This window comes from Harpia harpyja, chromosome 5 (assembly GCF_026419915.1).
Source record: "Harpia harpyja isolate bHarHar1 chromosome 5, bHarHar1 primary haplotype, whole genome shotgun sequence".
NCBI classification, from domain to species: Eukaryota; Metazoa; Chordata; class Aves; order Accipitriformes; family Accipitridae; genus Harpia; species Harpia harpyja.
Genome location: NC_068944.1, coordinates 41,557,832 through 41,579,904, shown reverse-complemented (window position 1 = coordinate 41,579,904; position 22,073 = coordinate 41,557,832). Strand labels below are relative to the sequence as shown.

The 22,073-nt window shown below is 37.0% G+C and overlaps 1 protein-coding gene across 1 annotated transcript in view; it reads left to right on the top strand.

Moving 5' to 3' along the window:
* Positions 1–22,073, top strand: part of ARFGEF1 (ADP ribosylation factor guanine nucleotide exchange factor 1) — a 103,412-nt gene that overhangs the window by 34,319 nt on the left and 47,020 nt on the right. Inside the window, exons 3-9 of the mRNA XM_052786783.1 lie at positions 3,282–3,438; positions 4,503–4,649; positions 14,922–15,101; positions 17,113–17,386; positions 17,938–18,051; positions 18,705–18,877; positions 19,996–20,129. Of these exons, the coding sequence (XP_052642743.1) occupies positions 3,282–3,438; positions 4,503–4,649; positions 14,922–15,101; positions 17,113–17,386; positions 17,938–18,051; positions 18,705–18,877; positions 19,996–20,129 (1,179 nt within the window). The remainder of the gene's footprint in view (positions 1–3,281; positions 3,439–4,502; positions 4,650–14,921; positions 15,102–17,112; positions 17,387–17,937; positions 18,052–18,704; positions 18,878–19,995; positions 20,130–22,073) is intronic.

Below are 22,073 nucleotides of genomic sequence, written 5' to 3'. Positions count from 1 at the left end.
AAGACAATTTAGTATCAAATATGCTGAAAAATTTAGTCTCGCAGCTTATCAAATTGGGCGCGTAAAAGTTAGTAAATGCATCTGACTCAAGTCACTGTGCTTCAGTTTCCACCAGCAAAATAAAGTCAATACCATCAACTCATAATAAAGTTGTAAAAATAAATTTAATATTTGTGTAGTGTTCAGAAGATGTTGCACCAAGCACTACAGGATAGTCTCAGACAGAAAGCAGTAATGTGGTTTTATAATAGGTTTTGCGTAGAGTAGTATAAATAAAGCAGAAGTCCACATTGTGAATCATGATTAAAAGTGCTTAATGTTAAATATTCTGTGAGGGATATTTGTTCTGGGCACTGAATAAGGAAAAGTAGTATCGGATCCTGTAGTTAAATACCATGCTAAAACTAATGAGAGCACTGCATTATAATGATTTATACAAGTATGGTTCAGCCATTTCTGAACTTTGGGTGCTTAAATTCTGTCCTGTTAATATCTGCAGTTGTGATTTTGGGGGGTATAATATGTATGTCTTACCTGCCGACATACATTTTCTAAGTAGATTTTAATTTCTTCATGGCTGTCCTTATTTTGACAGTAGCCTTGCTGCTATGAAGGCATTGCTGGACTTGGAAACTGTGAATAGATTTGCCCTATTCTTAGTGTAGAGTCAAATTTTTTAGATGCAGTAGAAAATACTGGGTTTTTTTCTAGGCCTTAGAATAGAGAAACTCCTTGGTGTCTCAAATTATTTTCAGCTTATTTCTGTAATTGAGATTTGAATACCCTAACAGGGGATTTCTGATGATAATTCTTTAAATTTTTCCAGTTCCTGTTCAAGGAAACTGATCTCACAGTTAACCTGGAGTGCATTGGAAAACAGATCATTTCCACCTCCCAGAAATTCTGCATGGAAAACGGCTTCTTTTGTTGTTTGTTTGTTTTTTGAACAGAACTGGTATTTGGTAGTGGGGCGGAGGGGAATGGAATAGAAAAGGACAGGCCAATTTTTGTAACCATTACACAGCAAATGCTGTCAAAATAATTTTAAAAAGTCATTGTTTGATACATACCATAGCCTGTTTCTATGGCTGATATGTAAATATCAGCATATTTCATAATTCTCATGCTTGGTAGATCCCTTGGTGGAAGAAAGTTTTGTTGGGGACAGTTTCTGGTTTGACAGTCTGCTAGAAAAAAAACAGCTGAAGTGGTTTCTTAGCTGACTTTAAGAAGAAAAGACCTTTTGGTTTTCTCTTGTCCCATCTCCCTGCTATCCCCTTCCCTTCCATCATCAGCAAGGTGATGAGCTTATTGAGTTATCTTTCCAGGGACAAATGGAGCATCATCATCCATACTTATTATTTTGGGTGGTTTTTAATAGCTTTCAATTAAGAGAAGCTTCAGGCTTCTGCAGTAGCTTGCTGTGGCATGGTTTCTTCATTTTTGGGATCACATCACGGCCTGCTCCTTGTTTCTGAAAAATTCTGGTTTTATTTTTGGAGTGCTCTTTTAACCTAATATTAATGGTTTCAATAGACATAATCACTAGAAGAAGAACAGTCTTATCATAAGACATGACCAAGAGATACTACCCTTCCATTCCTCAGAGAAAAGCTTTTATAGGAATTTCAGAGAGTTTTAAGAACGTATAAGAATCATGTATTTCCTCTGCAACTTACCTGATTTGGGTTTCATCCAAAAGAGCTGTTTCCAGCAAAACAATATTGGGCAGTAAATAAAGTTATGCATCCAACAGAAAAACAAATGTCTGTTCTTCTTCAGGAAAAAAATATGTAGGTATAATTTCCTAAACGTTCAAAAGAGAAGTTATTTAGTAGAAAGTAGCATCTTAACACTAATTATTCATTATTAAGATTTAGAATTTAGGTGCCCTTTTCAAGCAGCCTAAACAAGGAGGGCTATTTGAGTGTGGTACCAAACATCTTCTCAAGGGCAATCCAGCTTGTTCCTTGAAAAGCTGAAATTAATAATTTATCATATTGGTTAGTGTAAGGCTCTCTCCATGATGCATGAGACTGCATTCATTCTTTGAATTTATAATAAACTCTTAGCAGTTCATTCTTCTACTTAAGCAATATGAAAAATGTGTATTTTCTACCATCTGCATTCCTTAAGGCATCTGATTTAATTTGCGACAAATGCACAGGGCCTGGATTCGAAATCAGTTGTTCTGTGAAGATCTATTTGAATAACTGCAAGAATTTTGTAATCCTTCACTACAGAACATGCAGTTATGCTCTTTTTTTTTTTAATAGCACTTAACAAGTCTGTCTAAGACAGTGTAGTTTACCCTTTATGTAAAGATACCTATGTGTGCACAGAAAAAGGTCAGGAATGCTTTATATAATGGTGATGAGCTATTCTGTGAAATGAAAAATCCTAACATCTTGCTTTGAGTCAAAGGCAAACTGCATTGATGCACACAAATCAGTGAAAAATTACCCATTCTTAATTGTCCTTTTTAGCTAAGTATTAATGAGCATGCCCTTTCTAAAGGTGCTGTAAACAATAAGACTTCAACCACTAATAATTTTCTCAAATTTTGTAGTTAGTCATTTCAGATATATTGCCCAAGTGAGATGCATTGGTAACCACTGAACTCTCAAAATCTGTGGTGTCATCTGAAGCACAGACAGAGCAAAGTTTGCGGTTTTTTTTCATTGGTGGTTAGCTGGTTGGTTGGTTTGGTTTTTTCCCGAGTATGTCCAGGATTGAAGTTTGGATGTGATTTAATTTCCAAAATAGATGTACTTTCTCTGAAGTACTGAACCAAACTTATATCATAATACAGTAGTTGAGTAGTTCTTAACTTTCGGGGTCATTAAAATATTTGGTAAGTTGTATTTTTATCTGTTCCGGTAGTAGCAGACTAGACTTCTCTCAGAGTTATCATTTAATGTGGAAATGATACCAAATAGATTTCCCTTCTTCCCCTCTGCCCTCACCAACCAAGTAAGGGGAGTCTTTTCCTATTTTCAGAGGAAACAAGTCTTTATGCCTTCAAACCAGCAGGGACCACTGAATATCCACTTAGTGTGCAAATGGGTCAATTTGCCTGATCCATAAAGGAGACAGATGAAGTATAAAAGCTGTTAAGAATATTTATACAACCATATTACTGTTGTGTTAACTTCACAGAAGTTACTCTATGTTACCCTGATGTTAATTTTCTTAATATTTTATTTCATTCATAAACATTGTGGTGGTGAGAACTATTTGTGTGACCACTTACAGCATTCTAATACAATCATTCTGTTTAGTCCCCCTCATGGAGAAGCAAAGCCTGGTTCAAGCACTCTTCCACCTGTGAAATCAAAGACAAGCTTCATTGAAGCGGACAAATACTTCCTACCGTTTGAATTGGCGTGCCAGTCGAAGTGCCCCAGGATTGTCAGTACATCTCTAGATTGTTTACAGGTCTGTATGAAGATGTGCTTTTAACTGTCAACTATAAAATTCTGTTGGCTTGGAGGGGAAGTACAGTTGTATATAACAAATAATGTCATTGTTTTTCTATTATTTTACTTTATTGCACACACAACCAAATTGAATATATTCCTCAATATATTCACAAAAGGTGAATGTATGTCTTATGTATTATGTAGTCCATGTATGTGTTTATGTATATATGTATTACTGCAGTTACATGTTTGGATCAGTTTTATTACGTTAGTGTAAAACTACCTATTTTTGTGTGTATATGTATGTGTTGAACTAACACAGCAGGTATAGCTTTATTAAATTGATTTTACACTATTTATAATTGCAGTAAAAGTTATTCAGTTTGAGATGTCTAGTCTCTCAAAACTCAGAGGTTCCTGTAATGTTTTCAGAACAAATTCTACAGCATGGGAATTAGGCATTCACTTCTCCTGAGTAGCCCAACAGTGAACTCAATTAATATATTTCCATTCACACGCACATGCATGCCTGGCATGCTGTCGCACTATGATGCCTTGCTACTCTGTGTATTTTTAAGTAGGTGGGCCATGGAGATTTACAAATACTCTCATGCCTGAAGTGTTCAGAAGAAGATTTTGTTAATTTTGTAATAAATTCCTTTCCAAAGTATTGAAGACCTAGGGAGAGAAAGGGATAATACAACACTAGCTAGTAGCTTAAATAGAAAGCCTTTGCAGCTGGTTTATCTGGTTTTAAAAACATCTGTGTGCTGACTACGTATGAAGACTTGTGTGATTAGTTTTTAGAATCCTGTTTGTTTTAGAACATTGTTAACTGATGAACAAAAGCTTTCATGTTAAGCTTGCTGACAAACCTTGTATTGTAGTTGCTGAGTGAAAACTGAATACATCTGGAGGACATTTAAAAAAAATCCTTGATGTTTTATGAGACTTGGGGTAAAATGTACTGTTTTAATTATTCTGTGCAAGTTAGAGCTATCAAGTGAATTTATTTATTATAATGAAAAGCTGACTTATTTTTTAAGCTCTTATTTATGTGGGTTTTTTTCTTCTCTCCAGAAACTTATAGCATATGGGCACTTGACAGGGAATGCTCCAGACAGTACAGCTCCAGGCAAAAAATTAATTGATAGAATTATTGAGACAATATGTGGCTGTTTTCAAGGCCCTCAAACAGACGAAGGGGTTCAACTACAAATAATAAAGGTAATATGATTAATACTTCCAGTATTTATAGTGGTGACAGCAGGAAGACATTGTGGCCTCAGAGTTCAAAAGCAGAAGCGTTTAATTTGTAAATGTAATGGTAATCTTAAAATATTTTTTCCTTGATCCTGTTTGTTTGAGATGGAAACTCCCTATCTTACGCTCCTTTCCCTACTCTCTCCCATTGCATTTTGGGTGAATTCATGGTCGTGACCTGAAGTCTTGTGCACAGATCACTGGGTGAAATTTCGTTCACAGCAGACCTGTGGAGCTCTCTCATTGTGAGGAATTACTATCAAATAATCCTGAACTCCCAGTGGGGGAGATGGTAATTAAGCAGCAGATTTTGAAATCCATTTTGGAATTGTTCTATGAAATGCAATTAGACCTGGCAGTCAGGCGTTACCATGGTAGCTTTGTGCTGCTGTGTCATAGACTTTTGCTTGAAGGAGGTCTAGGTTTTCTCTCCATAGCTGTATAAACGTTACATGTGGAGTTTTTACAAATAAGTGTTTCTGGGGAACCTTAGCTGTTTTCTGATTGCACCCATTAATTATGGGTATTTATTAGGAAAATTACTATGCTAACTAATAGAAGTTAGCCACCTACTGGAAATAGCATACCCTACTCCTGTAACAGTAGTCTCAATGGTTGTGATGATGAGCAGTAGTGAAGAATACAATTAATTATGAGGAATGGAGTGTTTGTTACCTTGTATTCTTGTGTATGTGTATCCTGAGGTGTTGACATTTCTTGCAGATTGTATTTACTTGTTTTACTGCAAAGAATGTAGCTTGTTCTCCTACTCCTTTTCATAGCTCAAATCTTCCTTTTTCTTGACGCTCTACTTCTCCAGCAGATAATGGTTACAAATGTTGGTTTATGCTGCTGTTGTCTAGATTTGTTGCATTGTTTTCCCCAAGCATTTAAGACATTTTTCATCTTGCAAAGGGAGGTTTTTGTTGATTTAAACTTTCAGTGGCTGAAACCATTGTTTCTCCCTTTCACTGTAATACCCTCTCTCCAGATGCTTTCTTATTCCAGTCCTCCCTGCCTGAAGGGGGTTATCAGTGAGCTTATATTCCTTCTGTCCAAGAAAATAGTAAATTATTCAACAATTGTAAGATGCATTAAGTGTGTAAATTCATTTAGTGCCCTAACTTTTTGACTGTTTAGACTTAGCTAATTGCCATGTTGGAATGTCTGGGACAGTGGCTTTGACTCCATATTTGTCCAGTACACTGGACAGTATAAAAAGCATCAAAATTAGAAGCAACCTTAGCAAAGACCAGAAGTTTTTACTTCCTTTGGGGGAATAATGAAACTGCTAAGTTAGTTGTATTCTCTTTGGCTTCATAATTCTTCAGTTCTGGGCTGAGTGTGGACCCCGCTTCTCCAATATGATTTGAAGGATGGATCATGTGTCTTTTCAGACTCTTCTGTGGTCCTGGTGATTAGTACGTTGTCTGAAGAATTTTAATTCCATCAGGGAAATAGAAGTCAGGGGACCTGGGTCTCCTGCTTTCTGTGCTGGCACTCCCAGGCTATTTTTCACAACATGAGCAATGTTCCTGCAGGGCAAGTTGATCACCAACACCATGGTAAAGTCTGAGAACCTTGATCACTCAGACACCTTCCTCCCTGGAGGGTTATCTCTGTTCTGCGTGCTGAGTGGAAGGCCCTTACATAGCATGTTGCCCTCAGTCTAAGATCTGGGAGCCGGCATTGGGTAAGAAAGAGTTCACACGTGATGCTGGTTGCTAGTTCGAGATGGCTTTCCAGTTGTGGAGTCATCTTAAGCAGGTTCCCAACAAATGGAGCCACTTAGGTGTTCTGAAAATATCTTTCTGCTGACTGCCAAGGAAATAATCTTACTGAGACTGAGGAGTGTAATTTGTCTCTCTTTAGGTATTCAAGCTTAGAGGTATGTCTGGTGGTAGTTCTGACGGTGGCCAGTTTAACTTTTCTGCCCCTATTTTTGCTTGCATGTTCTCATCTCTGTAATCCCCTCGTTCTTTATCTGCAGACTCTGATGAACCAGACTGGGAAATTGGCCTTTTCCTTCCTTCCTCTTGTAGGTTAGTTTGATTTGGTGTAATTTTGCTGGGAAGCCATGCAAATTCTTGTTCAGTTGTTATGGTGGGGATTGCTGGGGCAGAAAAAAGCAAGTAATTAGGCTACTGCTGCCAGTGAAAATTGTTTGTTCAAATTGTGTTTGAAACAGCCTCCCTTGATTGAACCTTTTTGCCTTGAGGCTTGTTCTGGTAGGGCTACTATGGCATTTGTGTGTGTGCAAACTTACTGCTGACACCTGCAGAGGTTTTAGCTGAAGTTCTGTTTACGTTTCTGTCTGGCCTTTTTGTTCCTGAAGAACTACAATTATGACAAAAATTGTATTAAATTTTTTTTTAAATCTATAAAGAAAGAATAGGGATGAGGAAGAAGAATGGGACATGAGATGAACTGTTTTTCCTCATCTGTGTTTTCTTCCTTGGTCTGCTGTATAGTAAGTATTTGTTATTATCTAGATACTTTTACAGCTTAACTTGCTCGTGTTTGGCAAAGAAAAATTTTTGTGTGTGCTTGATAGCTGTAGTTTGAAAAGTTGAATGTTATGTTAGCGACCGCTTTCTGAGTCTTCATGTGTAATGACTGTTCATAAGGTCAACTCCTGTATATGTCTTTTTACAACTAGTCACGCTGTCAGTATGACCAGTGTCCATGGAGGAAGGAAAGTTGAATCAAACATTGCTTGCACAAGTTGCCTTTTGAAACTAACTAAAAATAGAGGACAACTCATTGTTGGATTACAGAATGGGAAGACTGTAAAAGCTAACTAATTTTGAGGCATAAGAAGAATGATGATAGATTTGACAGAATTTTAACAGAATTTGTGTTAAAACAGATTCCAAATTGAGAAGACCCTTAGAAAAAACTTCTTCCATTCCATATGCAGTTTTGTTTCAGTAGTGTGGAATGCTATCTAAGTAACTTAATAATCTACAGTATCATGTAGTAGTGTGGTTAGTTTTTCCTATAAAAAGATCATAGAAGGTGTAATTCCTCCTGCTGAGATTAAAAGGAGCTGTGGATTATGGAAAGATTTGAGAATCAAAATAATGATGCAGGAGGTTTTATTTCTGAATCTTTGTATTTTGAGGCTTTCATCTTAAGTTAATGGCTAGGACTGGTTACTTAACCTGAAAATGCTGTCCTGTCAGTTCGCAATTTTATTTTTTAGAGAAGGATTATGTTTTCAGAGTTGGACATGAAATACTTGTGTTTTGCAAAATATGTATCTGTTTAATTCCATATTGGATTCTAGTTCATTTTGAACACCTAACTTTCCAGTGATAAAACTAAATAAAACTTTATATTCTTTTATAATTTATAATCTTTATAGTATCTTCTACAGGAGAAGCTGGAACTTAGTTCTGTTCTTCCTGCAATCTTCACAGTCATAATCCTTCAGTGTGTTTCAGGGCTGGTAACTGACCACATACTTGTGAATATGGATTATTTTTTCTTAAAATTGATTTTTAAGTAGAAAAAAGTACTAGTTTTATTCAAATACTGAGTGTTAATTACTGAAATCTGATGTAGAATCTAGGATATGACACGATTTAAATCACTGTCTTGACTGTGAAAGCATGCTGGAAGCAAACACTGTATTTTTTTTCTATTTTTTCATACCCTTACAGTGTATTTCCTTAGGTCTTCAAAGCTGGTAAACTAAGTTAGGTAGATGTAGGTCTTTTAAAGCTGTAGTAAATGTATGACATAAATGACTGAATAATTTGAAAATGGTAAAAAGCAGGAGATAATCTTACCACTTGCTCACAAATTAAATATCACTTGGAGAACTGTATTACTGCATTCTGTATGATTTTTTTAGTGTCATTCGTTGAAAAATTATTTATCTGTGAAGGTTATTTGATGTATTTGTTGCTTTGTGGTTTAAGGACTAAAGTCTCCTGCACTTTTCCAAAAGTCAGTCCATAGTAACACGTTATTTCATGATAAGTTAATGTTCAGACTTCAAGTTGACTTTAAAAAAAAATTTATTATTAAAAATAACCTTATAGCCCTTCTCAAAGAAAACAGAATTATGTGGTTGCATACACTAGAGAGAAGGGTTAGGGCCACTGCGTTTTATGTCCTGTCTCAAGTACTCGAGAGTTCTCAGGTAACTGAATTATGAGTATTTTACCCCAAGTAAGCCTGTGCTGATTAGATGATGGCTGTACTGTGTCATAAATCTTCCAAAGGTAAGGTCATCAGAATTTGCTGAGAGGAAGAAAAGAATGACCCTGAATTGAAAACTAGGCTACGTAGGTGCATCTGCCTCTTGTGTATTCCTAAATTGTTCTCCTGGTTGTGGTTACTTTCTTTCACCGTAACCATTCTGTTCTTGCAGAATATTCAGTGTGAGAGGAATGAAAAGTTTACAGGTACAAATAGATGCTGGCTGTTTTTAGTAGAGAATTAATGTTAATTTAGTTTACTTTTTAAACTACATTTGCCTCACAAATCGTGATACTTCCTGTACTGTTGTAATACACTCATTTTACATAACAGGAAATTCACTAAACAGGCAATCATGCTTCAGGGTAAAAGAAAAAATACTGTGAGTGTCATACAAAGATATGATAATCTGTAACTCAAGAAATGATCCTGAAAATTATTCTCCTTTCCCAAACCCATCTGATGGTTGTTTATAAAAATGAATAAGCTTTATTTATAGTAACTAGGTAGAGGCACAGAACAATAGGGTCTTTCTCAAATACAGAACAATAGGTGTGAAGGACTGGAAGGAAAGCTTAAGGAAACAATCTTACAGTCAGGATGATAGCCAGTAGTTTCAGGACAAGGAAAGCTTGATGGCTGTTGGTATTTTTGCAGGCTTTGTGACAAAGCTTTTGTGGAAGGACCTGAAATACAATGAGGTAGTGCCAACAATGTTTTTCCTAAGGTTTCCGTAGGTGCCTAAAGAACAGCAAAGGGGAGGAGTATAGTAAAATAGGCTTTTTTTTTTTTTTTTTTTTTTTTTTTTAAATCATCTCTCCTGAGCGCACACTGAAGATACTGGATGAAAAGAGATGAGCTAAGTGTGACCAGAAGGAGTGGGAACTCAGCTGCAAAAAGCCTTGAGCAGCAAATCTGTACCGTGATAGAAAAGAGCAACCTAATGCTGTGATTCCATAGTCAGTAGATCCACTGCAGTAACTTGCTGTTCTGACCTCTGCAGAGAAGCATTTTTCTGTCTAGGCTTTGCTCCCAGACATTGTCCTGCCTCATCCCTTGTCCTGGCATGCATTTAATACTCTGAATCAACTAAAATCACTTTTAAAACAAACAAACAAACAAAACCCCAAAACTAAACACCAGAAAAGCACCTGTGGGGTTTTTGTGCTGTTTGTTTTTAATTGTATTAATGTGTTGCCATTAAACAGGTGGCACAGGTGGCTTCATGCCCCAGACCTATTGCAAAATAAGCAGTAAGAGCATATGGCTGGGAGGAAGGCAGAGCATTTGTTGTTCCACCTCTCAAGGACATGCATTGCTGCATAGCAGTTTGAGATTTTGTGTAATCTTTCTTAACTGGGGACAGTAGCTGAGGTGGTTGTCCTCTCATCTGTCTCCCCTCTCTTCCTCTTTGCATTGGACCTAGTAGCTGTTTGGCCACAGAGTAGGGTTGGGGGGTAATCTGATGAAAACCGATAAAGTGAGGAAGGGAAGGATTAGTCTTCTAACATATGAGTTGACAAGGGTTTCAGAAGAGCAGGACTGCCACTCCTGATTGTAACCTGTGGTTTCTCGGGGTTAGCTGTCATGCCAGTTGTGGTAATGATGTACTCTTTTATGATACAGAATGAGGTGATGTTGTTTACGGCATGCTGTCAAATTGACCCCTAAATGGAAGCTGCCAAAAGGGAAGGATGTTGTCAGAAAGTAATTGTAAAATACTTCCTGTCTCATGTTTGTTCTCGTATGTCTGCTAGATTGTGATAGTAGAGGACGAGAAATGGCATTGAGACATGAAGTAAGCATGACTAATAGCCTGAGGATGGCTCTAAATTGGAAGGAATATGAAAGGTAATAGCAAAAGATCAAAGTTAAAAATGCTTATCAGTTTACAGACGTGTATAGAGGTCATTAGGGTTCATTGTCTCTAGTGCCTGAGAAGGAAAGAAACCCAAAGAAGTGACTGTCAGGACCTCTGTAGCCAAGCTGAACTCTTTAATAGATATCTGCAAGGAGATGTCCTGCTGGAAAGACTGATTTCTCAGTCTGCATAGGAGATGTAGTTATTCAGTGAATTTGGATTAATCTGTTAAGGAGGTAAACATTTCTTCCTCTCCACACTCCCTTATCAGGTGGTGTGAAAAGAAGCAAGCTCTAGTAGTCATAACAAGCATACTGAAAGAAGAAACTTACAAAATTCAGGCTGTTAAGCCAATTAAAACAAAAGCATTGTCTCCTACTATTAAAAGTTGGAAAAAAAAACCCATAAGACTTTACTGAACTGAGATGGAAGTTAAAATTGGACTTTCAAATATCAAATTGTTAATCACCTGAATTTAACAAGGAGACAGAAAGTGACACAAAGGAGTAACTTTATGAATGACATGGCTAGAAGAAAAGAGATGGAGACTTGATCCCCCTGCCCCCCTGCACCTTTTCATTAGTGTCCTAAATGCTAGGCAGCAAGAGACCTTCTCTTCCAAGTGATAAATTGTAGGAGGTTCTTAAAGTGATTTGTTGTAAGTGTGTGTGTGTCAGTGTTATCTTTTGGAAATGGGTGAAAGAAATCTTAACTAAATCTAAGTACTCACTGTGTTGGGCCCAAACAGTAGTGCTTTGGAAAAAATAGCTGTCTGTTTATGCCTGGGCTCCGCTTGTTTGGCTTGTTTTCAAGAGTTACTGATCTTATTTTTTTTAAACTAGCATAGACAAAGTTCTCCAAGGTTAATTCTGTTACAGAATTATTAGTGAAAGATTAAGGGAGCTTTCTGTTTTGGCCTTTCAGGACTTTATGATGCACAAAACTTGAAAAAGTAGAATACTAAAATACGTACAGGTGTGCAGCCTTTCCAGCCAGATCAGAGAGTGCAGAATCTAATCACCGGGAGTTACCTGCCTTCAGGGTGATCGCATTCACTCCTGAAACATGTAGGAAAGAGTTAGAGAAGTCAGCAGAGCTGTGATTAACATGAGTAGCTTTGGGGGGGGATTTTGGAGTGCGAGAGTACTGTGGTATAGGGGATGGAGATATGTTATCTGATCAGAAGAGATCTACAACTCTAATTAATGGGGTTCAGTGTGTTTTAACTCAGTATCTGCAAGTCTCACAACCCCCCCAGGAATTCCTAGCAGTAAGGCAGAGGTGGAACAGTATAAAACTTAATGAAAGATAAATGTGAAGGCCAGTGTAGGAGGTGTTTGTATTAAAAACAAAGGGGAGAGGGGAAGAGACAGGTGGTGAATGGTTTAAATGTATAAATAGGTTTTGGGGACACACTCATTGATATAGGGAGCATAGAACAGAATCATAGAATGGTTTGGGTTGGAAGGGACCTTTAAAGATCATCTAGTCCAAAATCCCCTGCAATAAAGCAGGGACATCTTCAACTAGATCAGGTTGCTCAGAGCCCTGTCCAACCTGACCCTGAATGTTTCCAGGGATGGGGCATCTACAGCCTCTCTGGGTAACCTGTTCCAGTGTTTCACCACCCTCATCATAAAAAATTTCTTCCTTATATCTAGTCTGAATCTACACTCTTTTCGTTTAAAACTTTGCCCCTTGTCCTATTGCAACAGGCCCTACTAAAAAGTGTCCCCATCTTTCTTGTAAGCCCCCTTCAAGTATTGAAAGGCCACAATAAGGTCTCCCTGGAGCCTTCTCTTCTCCAGGCTAAACAACCCCAACTCTCTTAGCCTTTCCTCATAGGAGAGTTGTTCCATCCCTCTGATAGTTTTTGTGGCCCTGTTCTGGACCTGCTCCAACAGGTCCATGTCTGTCTTGTACTGAAGACTCCAAAGCTGGATGCAGCACTCCAGGTGGGGTCTCACCAGAGCAGAGTAGAGGGGCAGAATCACCTCCCTTGACCTGCTGGCCACGCTTCTTTCGATGCAGCCCAGGATATGGTTGGCTTTCTGGGCTGTGAGAGCACATTGCCGGCTCATGTCCAGTTTTTCATCCATCAATACCCCCAAGTCCTTCTCCACAGGGCTGCTCTCAATCCCTTCATCCCCCAGCCCGTATTGATACCAGGGGTTGCCCTGACCCGGGTGCAGGACGTTGCACTTGGCCTTGTTGAGCCTTATGAGGTTCATATGGACCCACTTCTCAAGCTTGTCCAGGTCCCTCTGGTTGGTGTCCCATCCCTCAGGCGTGTCAACTCAGCTTGGTGTCATCTGCAAACTTGCTGAAGGTGCACTCGATCCCACTATGTCACTGATGAAGATACTAAACAGTACTCATCCCAATACAGACCCCTGAGGGACACCACTTGTCACTGATCTCCATCCAGATAAGGCACTGGATTTTGTTATGACTTTTATATGTCCTTTTCCCTGACTGATTTTTCCATTAACAGAAGAAGAGTATTGATAAGTTCTGTGGAGATACTGAATTGTTGCACACAGAGGGTAAGAATTAAGGATGGCGGTATGAATTTCAGCTTAGCACTTCCGGGTTTTTAGAAGGCCGGTGACACAGAAACTGAATTTTGGGAGGAAAAAACCCCAGTACCAGTGCTCAGAGAAATAAGTTCCTTTAACAAAGCCATTGTCTACAGTTTGCCTACCTCTGTGATTTCTTTTCTTCAGTTGGTTGGGGTTTTTTTTTTTTTGGTTTTTTTGTTTTTTTGATTAAAAAGACTTCTAGTGGGCATTTAGGCAGTACTACTTTGTAGGTTGTAGCGTGAGATGCTGTTTAGTGGTCATGTAGCGTGAGATGCTGTTTAGTGGTCATGCAGGTAAGAATGTATACTCTCCAGTAGGAAACATAAGTACAGTCATCCATATATGTACCTCCCTATGTCCACTGATGAGAGAACCGAGGCACCACAGGTAGAATAAGAAGGGACCTTAAGTGGACTGCTTATCTGGGAGTAGAATTCAGGTCTCGTCAGCAGCAGCTCAGTGAGGTGGGTCTTTGATTTTCTTTTTCCTGCTAAGCTGTACAGTGATTTTTAAAGAGTTTGAGTGAGCAGTGGATACTCTGTCCACTTGTTGGTGCCATGTGTGGACAGAAGTGCTGGCAATATCAGTAAGAGAAATGAGGCATGGTTTGATGACTAAATAACACAACACTTAAAATAACTATTGTTTTTAACTGTGATAAACTGTGATAGAAAAGTATGAGCTTTCCAGTGCTTCCAGTTCTTTCTTTCTTACCCTAAACGTCCCATTAAATCATTAACTCTGTCAAAATCTTTAATGCATAAAATTCCCTGATTTCTTCTACTGGAGTACAATGATCAGTATAAACATGTTTTTTCTATTGCGGACCAAGCTCTTCCCCTTTCCTTCCACTCTCCAACATGCGCCTCTGACAATGTCTTCACACCCTGTCCTCAGCTTTCATCTGCCACTATTTCTGCTCTTCAATCCAGCCTGCCTTTACATCACCTAAAGATGTGTTCCTTACTTCTGTGTTACCTGATCTATTAGAGGCTTATTTGCCTATTTTTTTTTGTAAAAAAAGACAAGCAGGTACTAGCTCAAATGGAAAGAAAGAAGTTAATTTCTACAGAGAGGGCAACACAATATTCTAGCATCTACCCAAAGAGAGTGTTTAGAAAGGGTAGTTGTCCCACTTACAGCTGCCTAATCTCATACTCAGTCTTTGTTCTTCACATTTACATTTATGTGTAAAACAACTTCTGGACCCTTTGGATTGCTTTCCAGATTTTAACAGGTAGTCTGTTGTTCATGTTTTGTGTCTAGAAAATTTAGGATGATTTTTAGTAACTACCTGTCCGATATCTCCATTGGTTACTTCTTGCTGTTATATGCTATAAAGCATGTATTTCCTAGATATGTTGATTAAAAACACTCTCAATTTAATATAACTGGTATGTATGAAGTTCCGATATGGCTACCAGTGTACATGGGAAAACTTAATTAAACTGCAGTTCAAGATGTGTACTTAGTTATATTTTAAAAGTAATGCAATTTTGATATTTACTCATTTGCAAACTGTTTGATTGACAAGAAAAGTTTTGACTGGGAAAAAAAAATGTGTGTGTGTGCTTGTTTATTTAGGCTTTGCTCACTGCAGTAACATCTCAACACATAGAAATCCACGAAGGAACAGTGCTACAGGCTGTAAGAACATGTTACAATATCTATCTAGCAAGCAAAAATCTCATAAATCAAACCACAGCCAAGGCCACTCTAACACAAATGCTGAATGTCATTTTTGCACGTATGGAAAATCAAGCAGTGAGTATCTCAGTATCTTTATATAGAAACTATCTCTTAAAAGCAAACCAGCTTGAAAGATTTGTTTTGTCATTATTATTAAAGCTTTTGGGCTTTCCTAGCTTATGTACTTCTGAAGAAAAAAAAACATCTGGTATCTTACATTGTTCTTTTTGTGTTTTTCACTCTGAAATAGGTGTGAAATGTGGTTTTGGGGGGTGGGGATGGTGTATACCATTTAAACTTCTCGTAGTGGTCTTCTGTATTTAATGATAGAAAATTTAATTCAACTTCAGTTTCTATTGTCAGGCTGTCAAGAGATGCCACACTACCTGTGTAAGAGTGCATATGGAGTACATTAGTGTTAGGTAAATGCTCCAATGTTGTTGTGATGATAAACACCAAAGAAGTAATCCATGATTAAAACAAACCAAAAAAACCCCTTTCCAGTCATGTAATCATTTACATTTTTTAACGTTTTATGTGTAGTAGTCACAAACAGATACTTATATGTCACTGAAATTGCTATTGTGAGTTGTCAGCAGAGACCCCAACATATGCCCTGTGCCTTCTACTGCTGATAATAAAGATCAGTAAGGCAAAGTAATTGTCCTACTTCCTATTTAAAAAAAAAAAACCACCCAAAACTCAAACACACACAAAAGCAGATGCCCAGATTTGAGAATTCCTAGCTACTTCTAGAAGTAATTCTGCTGTATTATTACAAACTCTTTTCTCTAAGAATATGTAATACTTAACTTACTTTCCTCTCAGAAGCAACTGCATATTGGTACGTGGTACCGTCACAGTCTTAAGATTTATGAGACATCATATTTATGATGTCATGGCAAAAGCTATGCAGTGTCTGAGTGCTTTGAGAAATCTGCAGTTACTCTCCTTTTAACTGATTTAATATAGATGATTATTATTATATTATTTTTATTATTTTGTTATTATTATTACTATTCTACAATGGAAGTCTTCATTTTTGCCAGACTATAAGTCTAGTCTTTATGCAAGTTAATAAGCAGTTCTGCCTGTTTTGCACACTCTCAGGGCAGTTATTTTAATATGATAGCTAACAAATGCTAGAAGGAATTGTTTGAGCTGTAATTTGAAAGGTACTATATACTTGGGGATCTATAGCACCCCAAAAGATACAGCATAGAAAGCTTTAAGTGAAAGAATAAAGGGCTGAGATTATAGTGGCCAAAATAACAGTATAAAAAGTTACAGACTTGTGGTAAATACTAGGCTCTGCAGTGATAGAAAGTCCTTAGAGCATTGCCTCGAAGGACACCCTGCTTTGGTTTGACTTTAACGACCGTTGTCTTAATCCATTAGACAAGTTACAGAAATTCTTCTCTTTCTGGGGATTCCAGATCAAGGAACCATGAAACTAAAATAGTCCTTGTCTTACAGTTTTAAGTATGATTATTTCTTCCTGAGGATCTGTCTTCTGTAGTGTTTTGGAAATGCTGCTCTTCTGAATTTTTAACTCCTGTTTCGTTCCCCCACCCTGGATGTTTAGTCAGTTTCCTTTTTTTTTTTTTTTTTTTTGGTCTTTCCCTTAATACCACATGCTTGTAGGATAACAGAAGACTTGTAAGTTCTCCAGTGTATTTCTCTTTGTGACAACTTTCAGAAAAGAAAAAAAATCTGCCCTGATGTTTCTCCACGTGGTCCTTGTATATTGTCACATGTACTGGCTGAACTTCCTTATAGGGCAGGCAGACAACTCTTGGTCCTATACTATGTGTGGTTTAGTCATCCCTCTTCCACAGTGAAGGTATGGTTAAGTGTAATGTGCATAGCTGGGAAGCAGCCCTCTTGCAAATGTTTATCCCATGATACTAAAATTATTTATAATAATACAAAGGATGCATTTTCTTAAACTGTTACAGCTTTATTAAGGCACTGTTTAAGCAGAGACAATAGAGATTTCATGTTTATAAAATAATGTATAAAACATGTACAGCTCAGTGTTCTGTTTGGATAGTGAAATTCTTGTGTGATTGCAATGTTTTTGTAGCTTCAGGAAGCCAAACAGATGGAAAAGGAAAGACACAGACAGCAACACCATCTACAGCAGTCTCCAGTAAGCCATCATGAGCCTGAGTCACCTCAACTGAGACATATTCCAACACAGACTGATCAGCTGTCCAAAGAACATGAGAGAGAGCTTGACCACAGCACAAATGATGTGGACAAGAACCTTCAAGAAGATATAGAGGCAGAAAATGGATCTGATATTTCTAGTGCTGAAAATGAACAGACAGAAGCTGACCAAGCCACAGCAGCAGAAAGTAATCAGTGTGTATTTCTGTTTCATGGAGGGAGGGAAAAGGTCTGTAAAAAGAAAGGCTTGAGGATTGTCTTTTTTTCCCTCTCCCAAATCTGGAGTAAGGCATGTATTTTCAAATAGCTGACTAATGCAAAATGCCTGTTGTCCTTGTTACCACTGTTAAACTTTATCACGAGTGCCCTTTGGTCCTACACTCTGTTGTAGTCACTGTAGCAAAGATTCCTCTTTGCACCTATGTAATATTGTGAAGGTTTTTGAGAATAACATTTCAAGACCAGTAAGTTTTCAGTGTTTAATGTACGTGAAAATACAAAATTCATGTCTTTTGTTGGTATAGGCCTGTGGATTAATTACCAGTTACAGGTTAAACACTGGAATACTTATGTTCTGCAAATACTATTTTCAAAGCATCCAAACATGGCTTTTTTTAACGTATACTTTCCTATTAATAGGTCTGTAATTGAATTTTTAAATATTAAATGCAAGTAAAATATCTCCTTAATTTCTGAGTTTCTCATTAATATTTGTCTGGGTTTGTTTTTCTTTTTAAAGATCTTTCTAAAGCTGATGGAGGAACATATGATGGTGAAAGCAATGAGTGTGAAGAGAAGGCGCAAGAAATTGTAGAAAGTATTGTGCAGGAAATGGTGAACATAGTAGTTGGAGGTATATTAATATCTGTCTAGTCAATAGCAACTGCACTCTGAAATCTTGACATTGAGAATTATTTTAACACTTCTGAATATTTAGCTAAAATATGTCATTATTTAAATAACACTTAGATGCTGAAGAAAACATTTTCAGTTGCTGACCTTAGCTGTGCATTATTTAACAGTAAAATGGACAAGATTTTATACATTAATTTACACTCTCTATATTGGAGTCTAATGTTCTTTTGAAAATACAAATTATTGTTCCTTTTTTTTTTTCCTCTGTTTTGTTTCCACATAAACACTTCACAAATGGGCCTGTCCCTGTAGTGCTAGCGTAGCACTACGTTTTTCAGTTTGTTGTAAAGTGTGTATCAAATCAGTGACTCTCCCCCCCCCCCCCCCAATACTTCTTGGAAACTTGGTGGAATGGTGAACCTGGCGACCTAAGGTTATAAGTAATTTTTTAATTGTAATTTTCGTTAGTGGGTATTAAGAATATTTGGATGGTTTTTTTAGTTATATAATGCCGTGTACATTCTGCCTTAAGCTCCTCCTTATGATACTTTGCTTATGATTGTTTTAGTATTTAAACGTTAGATTTAAAAACTCTTTTAATTTGCATTCTTATGTAACATTTGTTTATAATTTTTACATCTTTTCTGGTAGATGTGGAAGGGACTGCTGAAAGTGGAGGTGGTAATGGCACAATTGTAACATTAGAGGATGGCAGTGACAGTGAAAACATTCAGGCAAATGGAATTCCAGGGACTCCAATTTCTGTTGCTTATACACCATCTTTACCTGATGACAGATTATCTGTCTCTTCCAACGATACTCAGGTACAGGCAGTTACAAAGTAGGAAATACTGAAAAAAGTGATATGTTTTAAGTGTTACCCAACACTTGTGCAGAAAGTGTTTAATATAATTACGTAAAATAAGTTACTCAGATGAATTTCAAGTATTAAGTCATGTTCTAAGCATTATTCTATTTTAACGCACTATTTAAATTAAATTTTTGTAAGTAAATTTTGCATGTGATCCCTTTTTTATCCTAGCATATTTTTAGCTGCACCATAGAGTACACTGTTCCAAGATTAGGGAACTCAGTTCCATGTTTAAGTGCTCCTGAGAAACTTGAAAACTAGTATTCAATATACATAGTGAAGAATATAGGCAATTATAGACATACTTGTATAATTACAGTGTGCTCTTTTCAAACGATAAATAGAAATTTTAAGCCTGTGGCATGACCTTACTGCAATGATTTCAGATAAAAAAATTCATGTCTGAGAGGATTTGATTTTCATTAACAAAAATGAAGTGAAAATATATTCCCTCTGTTGTATCCAATATCAGCATGTATGCATTATCAACTGACAGAGGGTATCTGCTGTCAAAGTGTACTGAGTAATTAGGTTGGGGAATAATAGATTTTAAGCTTAAAAAGCTGCAGTCACATATGCCATACAAATAGAAGATTAACGTTAAACGTGTTGCTTATATAAGGAACAACAATACAGAATTGCAAGAACTTAGTAATATGGGTGACTATTGTACCATAGAAATGTTACCAAATGTATCTTACCACAGATATGTAACTACTCGCATTCTATTAAAATGTCAAGTTGGTTTGGTTTTTTTAAACTAGTTATGTACTGAAAATGTCTGAAGGCAATTCACTGCAAGTTACCTTACTTAAACTTGACCTACCTAATTTCATGACAGTCTTTAATTCTGACTTTTTACAGAGATGGCAATTTTTATTAGTGAGTTTGTTCATTTTAACTGGACTGCAGAATATTTTGGTTTGTTTTAGTTTAGTCTTGAGACCATAAAGCTATAGTGAATTGGTTATATTTGTATAATATGTTAACTTCTTGTTGCTAGGAGGTGGGGATTTCCCTACACACCCTGCTAATGCAAAATGGAATACTGAAATATGTTAACTTCTTTAGGAATCTGGAAATTCTTCAGGACCTACCCCTGGTGCTAAGTTTTCCCACATTTTACAAAAGGATGCCTTCCTTGTATTCAGGTCACTGTGTAAACTCTCCATGAAGCCCTTGTCAGATGGACCACCAGATCCAAAGTAAGTAGAATTAAGAGTTCTTAAAATGAATCTTTTCTATTTGAAAATAAAAATAAATTATTTAAATATTTTTGAGAGTCCTCAGTTACTGAAAAAATAACGGTGTGGTAAAAAGAACCCAGAAATTTTGAAAAGGTACTTTTATGTTTTAATGCATCTTTTGTATGTTAAATGAAAGCAACCGCTGCTACCCATCTACCTGTTTAGACGTTTCTTCACAATGCCTACGCTTCCTGTAAGTACATCATGTTCTTTCTAAGTTGCTCTTTATAACACTTTTCAGAAGGGTTTGTGAAGAAGGTCATCAGGTATTTTTGGTCTCGTCTAATGTTGCTCTGCTTTTAAGTAATACCTAGGTTCATAACCATTGCTGTTTATGCTCCACGATTTCTTACCTCTCTTGCATGTTGGGTGTCCAGTACACATACCCAACTCTGCTTCATCTTAATATAAGCTCCTCACTTTGAGCTGATACTGGTTATGATAAATTTGTGATATAGTGTTTCATCCTTTTGCTCAGATTGGACACTTTTGACAGCCTCCTTAATCAAAACACAAATGTTTTGAAAACAAAGTCTTTATTTGGCTGTTTTGGAAATCTTGTCCTCTGACTGAAGATACCATGTTTTCAATTTGGCTTACAGAATTGTTCATTGTAAACCAAAAAAAAAATACCGTCCTCTATAGATGGGTACCAGTATTAGTTAGTTGTGAGTGTTGGCAAAGAACTTCGCTTTTCTGATCTTGGATAGAATTTATATGCATATTTTTTTGCAGGTTAGGAACAATTGGTAATAATTTTCAAGAGGAATGCTTTTTTGTTCCTAAGATACTAAAACTGTAGTATGATTTCTCGTGACAATCAAAGGCCCAGTATTCTTCAAAATAAAATCAGCTTTACTGTTCCAAGGTCTAACTTTTAAAGCAGGTAACTTTAAGACAGTTTAGTTTAATCACTGATACATGTCTTGGATTTAATAAGCTGAAAAAAAATATGATGTAGTAGAAAGGGTTTTGAAGGGTTAGGCTAGAACCATTTTCAAACTGTTATCTAGTGAGGCGCTATGGAAAGTTAGGACATTCAAGAATGAAGACTGAGGCATGAGATTTTTCCTCACTATTTTTGAGAATTTGTCTTCCAGGAAATGCCATGAAAATCCTGTGGGTTTAGTCAGTTCTCTGAGACTAAGACTGTCCATTTATTAAAGGCTTTAATGGAGTAAGTCCCTCTGGAAGAGCAGCAATAGCTATTGAGGCACTTGGAGCTTTTCATCTGAATCCATGGAGTCCTTGACGTTAGTATTAGAATTGATTAAGCTCTTCATGTAGAACAAATTGGAGGAAATGGCATTTAGGGCAAGAAGAATTAGCTGCACAGGCATTTGAAGACATCCTGTGTTTGGAGAAGTGCCTAGAATTTATTGGTGGTTCTGAGGCATTGATGGCTTTTTGAACTATTACAAACATGCTGTAATTAGAAGAGGAGGCATAGGATATCTACAGCATTTTAAAAAAGTCTTATCTGCCTCTTTAAAAACCATCTTTCCAGTGAAATTAGCTATGAAGTCTTTAATGAAAATATTTTTTAATTTTAGGTAACTGAACGTGGAGCTTTAGCTTAAAATCACAAGGCTGGGAGTTGAGATCAAGGTTATGCTTCCTGGGAACCTGCTTAATGTCTTTATCTCCTTTTTCCCTGCAATAAAATAAGATGGGGGAGACATGCCTTGAAGATTCACTTAGATTTTAGTCCTTAAACTTGTTTTAAATTAAGTGGGCTTTACACGACATACAGAATTTGTAAGGCCAGCAAGTTAGGACTTCAGTCATGAGCTGACACTCACTGGAAGTAGGAAATATTTAATATTTTATTTATGATTGAAATTCTCTTCATATTTAAATTCTTATGTTTCATAGCAAAGTATGGTCTGGTCATGTGCTATC